This window comes from Geotrypetes seraphini, chromosome 3 (genome assembly GCF_902459505.1).
Source record: "Geotrypetes seraphini chromosome 3, aGeoSer1.1, whole genome shotgun sequence".
Taxonomy (NCBI): domain Eukaryota; kingdom Metazoa; phylum Chordata; class Amphibia; order Gymnophiona; family Dermophiidae; genus Geotrypetes; species Geotrypetes seraphini.
This window is the reverse complement of record NC_047086.1, coordinates 235576934-235586916: the sequence shown is the minus strand read 5'-3', so window position 1 is coordinate 235586916 and position 9983 is coordinate 235576934. Positions and strand designations below refer to the sequence as shown.

Genomic DNA, 9983 nt, shown 5'->3' with positions numbered 1-9983 from the left:
CAGTGGACTGCAGAGAACGGGACCCAGGCCCATATGTCACTATAACTAGTACCCTTAATAATAATAACAGTTTATATACCATAGGACCGTGAAGTTCTATGCGGTTTACAATGATTAAAAGATGCTACAAATTGAGTAGAATTAACAAAGTTAAGAGCTAGTGATTAACAGCTTTAGAGATCAGTTATTGTGGAATAAGATTATGAGGAATTTAGGAAACGTCTGAAAACACACCTGTTCCTAAAGTATCTAGACAACTGATCCTCTTTTTTCTCTCCCCTCTATAGCGATTAACTTGTTCTATTGATCACTCTCTCCTCAAAAATGGATTTCCTGTCCTATTAACCCTCTTTCTTCCTCCCCTCTTAAAGTCAATCAATTTGTACCTTTGCTTAATCTTTGTAAACCGCATAGAACTTCACGCTAGTTAGGACCTCAGAGGAACGGGACTTGGGGGTAATCATCAGTGCAGACATGAAGGCTGCCAAACAAGTAGAGAAGGCCTCATCAAAGGCAAGGCAAATGATGGGATGTATCAATAGAAGCTTCGTCAGCCGTAAACCTGAAGTCATAATGCCACTCTATAGAACCATGGTGAGACCCCATCTGGAATACTGTGTGCAATTCTGGAGGCCACATTACCGGAAAGATGTGCTTCGAGCTGAGTCGGTCCAGAGGATGGCCACTAGGATGGTTTTGGGGCTCAAGGGTCTCTCATACGAAGAAAGACTGGGCAAACTGCAGCTCTATACCCTAGAGGAGCGCAGGGAAAGGGGTGACATGATTGAGACATTTAAGTACGTCACGGGTCGTGTCGAGGTGGAAAACGATATATTCTTTCCCAAAGGACCCTCGGTCACAAGGGGGCACCCGCTCAAACTCAGAGGAGGGAAATTTAGTGGCGACACCAGGAAGTATTTCTTCACAGAAAGGGTGGTAGATCACTGGAACAGACTTCCGGTGCAGGTGATCAAGGCCACCAGCGTGCTCGACTTTAAGAATAAATGGGACATCCACGTGGGATCCCTACAAGGGTCGAGTTAAGGAACCAGGTCATTAGCATTCAGACTTAATGGGGTGGGTCAATAGAGTGGGCAGACTTGATGGGCTATGGCCCTTTTCTGCCGTCATCTTTCTATGTTTCTATGTTTCTATTATATAAGCTGTTATTATTATTATTATTATTATTATACAGGTCAGTTACCTAAATACTTCAGGAACAGATATATTTTTAGGTGTTTCCTAAATTCCCCAGAAGTAGTATGCATAAGCAGATGTTTCAGATCTTTACCCCATAATGCTGCCTGATGTGAGAAAAGATGTTGATGATGTCTTTTAAATTTACATCCTCTAACCATTGGAGAAACAAAATTCAAGTGTTTGCTTCGCTTATGTCTGTTGGTTGAGAAAGAGGAAAGGTCAGTTATATATTTTGGGGCTAATGCATAGCAGCACCCCCTAGGATGCTCCACTGCTCTGCTGCCATGTCATTAAACATGCTGGCCTCTCCTACATGCAAATAGCTTGTTTTGAACGTTTTTAATTTGGCAAAAAAAGTAGAGATCTAGCTGGGCCACTTTTGAAAAAAAAAAAAATAAAGATAGAAGTCTTGCAGTTTTGAAAATGGACATTTACTCCATTTACTATTGAAAATATCTCTCCACATCATTTCGTATTGTTTTTGAAATGAAATTTCAGGATTTTCCTGTGCTGTCAATAGTACACATTGTTCTTCCAGACCACGCACTATTGACAAGGTACAGGCGGAATAGAAGTCATTAATGTAATGTAATGTAAATGAACATTTTTTAAACAAACACAAACCCAGCAATGATATCAGAAATAAACCAAACAAATGTGGGGGTTTTTTTTGCCTGCTCGGTCCTAATGAAAAGTGAACATCAATCATGAATATTTTCCACCAGGTGATATGGACATACCGGCTCCTTATTAAATTGGTGACATTAGATTTAAAGAGTATAAAAGAAAGATAATCCTAAAACCAGGGGATCCTGACATATAAAATATGTACTTTTTGATACTCTATATCCCAATTCATTCCAAAATGAGTGAAGTCCCTTGTTACTTGAGTTCTCTCTGTGGGTGGGTATATATATACTGAATATACCTTCATAAAAGAACTTTGAGTTACAAATGTGGAAAACTGGAGTCAACTACATCCTGATTATTCTTGCTACAGCTGGATATTGCTCCAAACACTTCTCTGTAAATGTTCGCCCTTGTCTGAGGAGTTGCTAGGAGTTCCTTTATCTGATTCAGTTTGGACAGCAGAGCCATCGATTCTGTTCGCAGTGCATTCTTAATGGAATCTGCTTTTAGTTTCTTCCCTGCAGGAAAGGACATACAACAGACACTATACATAACCAACTCCAATCAACTACATTATAAAGACAGAGTTCACAGATCAACACTGGCAGTGCTCTTGTTAAGTCTGCATAATTGGATCACATGTATATAAAAAAAAGGTAGTGCTTTGTCAAAAAATATATATTTAACTTCAATTGCTATCACTGAAAAACAATGCATAGTGTCACAATATTAAAAAAAGAAATATTGACCATTCTATATGCTATGCATGTTATCTGTGATGCCAGTCTGCAGTGGTAGTTAGCCGAGTAATGATTGTTGTCTTTGCAATAGTAATTTATATCTTTCTCCTTCACCATATGCAGTCTTTCGGTTCCATGCACCGATACAGAAAGCACTGCTTCCCAATACTGTAAGGCCACTTGTACACTTGATATTTTAATCCCAAAGGCAGGACCAAAAGAATTCATTTCCTTTATGAAACCAGCATCTTAGATCTTCCCAGCCCACAAACTGGCCTTCATTTGGCTCTTGGCAGTTTTTCTCAGCAACATTCATTATACTGTAGTCTGTTTTTCAAAATTCAGCACACTTTGATCTTGAAACTTCAGTGGGGCATCCTTCTTTTCCCAATCAGATTTTGATGTAATACACTCAGAAGCACAATTGCAAATCTGACAGCACGAATCAGCATCCAAGCAGGGAGCCAGGGCCCGGCGGCTGCCACCGTTATTTTGGGCACATTGGTTCTTCACTTGGACCAGAATTTTCTATTCTTCATTTTCTGCTCTCACTATCATTTCCATTTCTATTGCTATTGGCAGTATCCACAGCGTTCCCCGCCATGTGTCGGTTTTTATTTTGAGTTTCTTCTAGGTATTGTTGCACAGCCTTCAATACGGCATTCTCCACCAGCCTCTTGCTAAGGCTCACCAATTCAGCATCATCGGGCTCTCTCTTGTTCTTTTCACCTATGCACCACAGTAGACAAAAAAGATCACTCATTGAAAATTGCCAGGGAAACAGTTGTGAACTTGTACTCAGTTTTTCAACTATTCTGGTTAAAAAAAAATAAATCCAAATTTGTATTGACCAGGGAACTAATTACCTACTGCACCTGACTGCAAGTGACCTTGAGCTTGGATCAGAAAAGGTAAATAATCAAGTCAAATCAAAAACCCAAACCCAAGAGCACCTTTTGAGCTGTGACTATGTGTGTATGATCCAACAGCTTCCTTCTGCTGCTATGCACTTCCAGCTCAAAAGCTGAGATCTATTGCCATAGCCCTTCATTTGAAATATCCAGGGAATTTTTTCTTCTATCTCCTTATTTCCACCCCCCCTCCCCATATCTCATACATAATCTGGTGATGGCACTGAAATTATGGTCCTGAACTTGGCCACTAGGGGCTCCTTTTACTAAGGTGCACTAGTGTTTTTAGCGTGCGTTGCATTACCGCATGCACTAATCCCGTGCCATGCGCCAAAAACTAACACCAGCTCAATGCTGGCATTAGCATCTAATACACGCTAAAACCGCTAGCGCAGCTTAGTAAAAGGAGCCCTAGGTGTTACTACTATTAATGACCATGACTCCCCTCACTCCTGTTAGGGGCTTCGAATATTACTTCCACATTTCTAACTCCAAATGACCTGGTGAGAGGAAGAGCTTAATTAAGGATAAAACCCAGATATTTTTATTATAGTTGAGCCACTATGCTGGCTGTTTACATGATCTTAATGAACATAATAGTCACGACGGATATATCACAAATTGAATACACAATATCTATATTGGTTAATTAGTTGGTATATTGAGCAAGTGACTTAATAGTCAAGTGCACAGTATTTTAATGCCATTTGGTCTGAAGTATAGATTTCTTTGAATCTGCTTTATTAGCTGCTATATAGGAGCATACTACTTTTCCAGACTAACCATTTTGCCCTTGCCAACTCTGTTTCCATTCTGCTTCCTTCTGATTCATTGCAACTAAACAACATCTGCCAAAACAAATCTTTATAGTAACACCGCACTGAATTCTGCTTATTACCATTTCCAATGCAAATTTCCCAAAGCTAGTATATTCCAGTTAATAAATATAAAATAAAATTAATTTTTCTACCTTTGTCTGGATATTTTATTTTTCCATCATGTTGCTTCCATTTTCTCTTTTTTTTGCTTTCTATTCTGTCTTCTACTAACTCTCTTTCCAGTGACTGCTATCCATTTGTCATTTCTCCTCTCTCCCCTATCTTATTCCATTCTATTACTTTACCTGCCTCTGACACATTATCCTTCCCTTTTAGCCTTTTCTTCCCTTTATTTCTTTTCTGTCTCTGACCACTCAATGTTACCTCTCTCTACTCATCTACCATTCCATCTCCTTCTCTTACCCCATAGCTCTCTCATTTCCTGTCTCACTCCTTCTCCAGCCTCCTTTCCTTTCTATCTTTCATCCACTCCCCATTACCATATTTTTGCTTGCTATACTTAATATGCTCCTTTCACAACCTCTAATAGTATTTCCCACATAGTTCCACCATTTTCAGCATCTCCTATCCTTCTCTCTCCCTCCACCTTTGTAACACAGCATCTCCTTACTCTCTTATCTCTCCCCATCCTTATAACCCAAGATCTCCCTAGCTCAGCCCCCAACATCTCCCTGTCCTTCCCTCCTGGTCCTCCTCCAATGTCTTGACATATCTCCTTTTTTTCTGCTGTCTTTCTTTCCTTGTGGTCCAAACATCTATCCCTCTTCTCTCCCTCCTTCTCTGCCCTTCTGGTCTAATATCTCTCCATCTCTCTTCCCTTCTGTTATCTAGCATCTCTCTCCCTCCCTCTCCTCCCCCCCCCAGTTCAATATCTTTCTCCTCTCCCTACATCCCTTCCTCCTTTCTACTTCCAGGTTCAACTTCTTGTCCTTTTTCTACCCTCCTTCTTGCTGTCCAGTGTCTTTTCCTCCTTCTCTCCCCATCCATCTCTCCTTTCTTCCTTTTACCTTTTCTACCCCTGGATCTAACATCTTTCTATCTTCCTTCATTCTTGTTCTCCAGCAGCTGTCCCTCCTTCCACTCTGCTTCTGAATCCAACATCTTTCCCCCTCTCTTCCACTGTCCTTCTCCCCACATCCATAACCCAGCATCTCTTCCTGCATTCCCCTCCCCATTGTCCTTGATCTGGCATTTACCGCCTCTCTCAATTCCCACCATACCCCCCCCCCCCCACGACTGCCTTAAAACTTGGTTTTCATCAGCAGCAATCAGGGCAGGATTAACCAACAGGCCAAGTAGGCACGTGCCTAGGGCCCGAAATGGTCGGGGGGGGGCCTGATGAAGGAGGGCATCAACATTGTTTTTTCCAAACAGCGAAGGGCCCCTCCAGCATTGATTGGCAACACGGGCCCCTCCCCCTCCATCGACAGAAATAAGACAAGCAAGCAACGTGGGTAAGAAAGGCAACAGGAACTGTAATTGTGCAAGCGGTGCTGTTTGCCCAAAGCTTCCCTCTGACGCAGCTTCCTGTTTCCGCCTGGGTACATGATGGGGTGGGGTGGGGTGGGGCAGGGGGCCCAGTGTACTTGTGTGCCTAGGGGCCCTCGATGAATTAATCCTGCCCTGGCAGCAATGCATATACACTGCCTGTGACTGACCCTAGAGTCCTCCCTTTGAGGTGTCTCATTCACAAGGAAACAGAAAATTGTGTCAAGGGGGTGGAGTCAGAGGGAAGATTCCAGGCCATCTAGTGGGAAAGACAAGTTGTAAGATAGATGAGGGGGTTGAGAGAAAGGAGAAGATGCCAGTGTGGGCTAACAGGAGGGGAGCGCATGGAGAGATGATGGGTTGTGGATGGGAGAACAGATGGGGCAAGAAGTCTGACTGCATAGAACATGCTCTGAATGTGTGTACAGAAAGGTTCTTTGCATGTGAGACAGCCCAATACATTTGTCACATTACGAAAGCATATGATTTGCCATATTTCATTGTTCTTGAAGCTCCATCTGTTCTAGCAACAACCAGCCAAGCCAGCAAAAGACAGCAAGTAAGCACATTCATTGAAACATGGAAACATGATGGCAGATAAAGGCCAAATGGCCCATCTAGTCTGCCCATACACAGTAACCATTATCTCTTTCTCTCTCTAAGAGATCCCATGTGCCTATCCCAGGCCCTTTTGAATTCAGACACAGTCTCTGTCTCCACCACCTCTTCTGGGAGATTGCCCTCCTCAGCTTCAGAGCAGGATAAAGGACCTTTGAACAAACACACTTAACACCCTGCTTAACCTACTGCCCTAATAAGAAAGACTTAATCAGAGGGAGGGGTTTCTTACCTCTGCTAATCTTCCTTCTTGTAAATCTCCTCAAGAGGCTGAACTCGAGGGTTCTTGTATGTCTGGTAGCTTCTGCTGTAGGGCTACTAAAACTTGATCCTTACCCTTTGAGCTACCTGCCCGGGAGTTTCCTGTCATGCTCAGTTTTGTACCTGCAGCTTCTTTGCATGGTTGAAATCAGTCTCTTCTGCTCGTGATTTGTTTTGAATTCCTAGTCTTTTTTTATTTATTTTGCAGGTTTGCCCACGTGCTGCGGATCAACTTTGTGTGAGTGATCCTTCGGTGGGAGATCACAGACATTTAAAATTTTGTCTGCTTCTGGAGGGTGTTCTGTAAGCTTAAACTGCAGTAAGCCCTCTGGAAAGCCTGCAGATTGGATCGGGTCTCCGGTATCGGGAGCCATCTCTCCCCTGGTTCATCCGCAAAGGGGTAGAGCGCAGGCTGTTGCGGTTCCATGGAGGTACGCCTGGATCGGAACCGGACCGCATGTCTTCCCTAATTTCCCTGAGGGTTCCTGATGGTCATGATCTGTGATGACAGGGAAAGTGAGGCAGTCAGAAGACTTGAAAACTCCAGTTTAGTCAGCTCCTGAAGTACTAATCTCCTTGCTTGTACTGTTCAGCCTCCAGAGGGATTGTACAAGAATGAATTGTTGGTTTAAGTGTGAAGGAGGCAGGGCTAAGGAAATACATTCAGGCCTCTAGGCATTTTTGATAATTAAACTCAAAAATCATGGTTGCAGGGAGTTCATTATCTCTATTTTAATCTGATTTCTATTTTATTCTATATGACTAATGACAGGTTTTGCATAAGTCAGGGCTGGCCCATGAGACTGGGGCACTCTGAGCCAACTGTTGTTTTGGTGCCCCCCCCCCCCCCATCGGTGCACCCCCCCCCTTTCTCAGACCACCATCCCCCCCATTCACTTTCAAAGTTTTCCTCTCCTGAGCACTCCTGCAGAAACAAGAAATTACATCAAAGGGCGGTGGGGGGCGGCAGAGGGAAGACGCAGAGGCTGGTACAGTAGAGTTAGGTGAATCACTGTTGATGCTTGGGAGGTGAAAACCACATTTAAAGGTAGACAGAGGAAGGATGGCCTGAGAGTGGGTTGACGGACCAGGGGACAAACAGAAATATGCTGAAGGTGTGGTAGACCATGTTGCCTGCCAGAGGAGCAGGTTTTTGATGCTGGAAGGGAGCAGGTGAGGCATAGGGTTACCAAACGTCCGGATTTCCCGGACATGTCCTCCTTTTGAGGATACGTCCGGGGTCCAGACAACTTTTCAAAACCTTACACTTTGTCTGGGTTTTGAAAAGTTTCCAACGTCGGGAGGACATCCGCAAACGTGCAGATGCCATCCTATTCCCGACACAAACAGGTTAAGGGGGTGGGGACAGGACTGAGGTCGGGACGGGGTGTGATGCGGGCGGAACTTGGTGGGCCTGGGGGCATGGCCATGGGTCTGGATTGTCCTTCAGGAAAATCTGGTAACCCTAGTGAGGCAAGCTTTCAGTGTCCTTGAGGCTTGGCACCCAAAGTTAGTCAGTGCCTCATCTGGTCCATGGGTGAGCTAGCCCTGGGATGAGTAGTGCTCTTTCCTATCTTATTAATGGTGCTTTTTTCGTATCTGCTTTAGCTTGAACAGTAAAGGTGGCATATCAAATACTAATAAGCTATAAACCATGATCAATCACCCCAACACCACCCCTCCTAGAATGATCCTGTAAAAATGCACAACTGGATACCTCTCTTAAATTTTAAACTTTGTGTCAAACAGGACCCATAATGGAAAAGATGTTAAGTGAGTGTCAGACAGTGTGCAACCTTTAACAATAGACCCTTGGACCAATTAAAAGGCTAAAAAAAGGAATTAGCTAATCTCTATTAGCTAGTAATTAGCTCTTAAGAAAAAGTCTAAGAAATCCTGGGAGGGTAACCTACCAATTACAACATTACAAAATAATAAAATTAAGCATTCAATTACAACATTACAAAATAATAATATAATTAAGCATTACCATAGCTTAACATAAAACTAGCAAACATAAAACTAGCAATCTTAGGCGACCTTAGTGTACATTTTCCAACTCCTGTAGAAACTTAACAAAGAAATCACTAATATTAAGATGCAGGCAGCAGTCTAGCAGCAAGATGGGGGCTATCCAGTCTTTTGCACTGGCACATGTTCGATTATTTCTCAATTGGCAAAGAGTTCCTAGCAATCAGGGAGCAGGTTCAAAGTCTTGAGGCTAGAGTAGCAGACTTGGAGGAGCTGAGGAAGACAGAGAGGTACATAGAGGAGACCTACAGGGATGTTGTAGAAAAATCCCACCACCAGTCTGGCTGCCTTTGTGCTGCCTCAGAGGAGGGAGGTCTTCTTAAAGGAAAACTTCACCCTAGTGAAGTAGGAGGCAACCCTGTAACCAAGACATGCCCGCCAGGGGATGCAAATCCTCTCACACTGAGGATGTGTCTCCAGGAACTTCTGCCCAGGAGGGAAGGGTTAGGATGGCTGTTATAGTGGGATATTCGATCATTAGGCATGTAAATAGCTGGGTGGCTGGTGGATGTGAGGATCATTTGGTCACTTGCCTACCTGGTACGAAGGTAGCAGACTTCACGCATCACTAGATACGATTTTAGACAGTGCTGGGGTGGAGTCTGCTGTCTTGGTATATGTGGGGACCAATGACATAGGGAAATGTAGTAGGGAGATTCTGGAAGCCAAATTTAGGCTCTTAAGTAGGAAGTTAAAATCCAGAACCTCAGGGTAGCATTTTCAGAAGTGTTCCCTATTTCATGTGCAGACAGGCAGAGCTCCAGAGTCTCAAAATGTGGCTGAGGCGATGGTGCAGGAAGGAGGGTTTTACATTTGTTAAGAACTGGGCAAAGATCAGCTCCACCTTAACTAGGGTGGAATCAGGCTGTTGGTGTCAACAAACTAGAAACTGGGGAAAGGCAAACAGTTGCTCAAAAGATCATGGTTCAGAACAAGGTATCTTTAAAAGATACCATCATAAAAGGGAAGACAGAGCATCCCGATAGATTGCAATACCTGCCACAGTAGACTAGGTTTCCTTAAATACAGAGCAGGCTGATTTTAAAAATTGCAAATTATTCATGCCAACTTCTGAGCAAATTGTAAATAGATATGATAAACATTGTTTGAAATGTCTGTATGCAAATGGCAGAAGCATAAGAAACAAAATGAGAGAGAATATATTGCACTAAATGAAAAGATAGATATAATAATAATAACTTTATTTGTATACTGCAATACCACAAGCAGTTCAGAGCGGTTTACAGAGGAAGAGACTGTACATA

At 43.1% G+C, this 9983-nt stretch overlaps 1 protein-coding gene across 6 annotated transcripts in view; it reads right to left on the bottom strand.

Annotated features, from left to right (window-relative positions):
• Positions 1-1137: 1137 nt before the first annotated feature.
• Positions 1138-9983, bottom strand: part of AKAP7 (A-kinase anchoring protein 7) — a 236121-nt gene continuing 227275 nt past the window's right edge. For 3 of the 6 annotated variants that reach the window (XM_033939174.1, XM_033939177.1, XM_033939179.1), the window contains one exon: positions 1138-2348. In XM_033939174.1, the coding sequence (XP_033795065.1) occupies positions 2149-2348 (200 nt within the window). In that variant the 3' untranslated portion in view covers positions 1138-2148. Of the gene's footprint in view, positions 3300-9983 lie in introns of all 6 variants that reach the window. The other 3 variants (XM_033939175.1, XM_033939180.1, XR_004538897.1) reach the window with 2 other exon arrangements.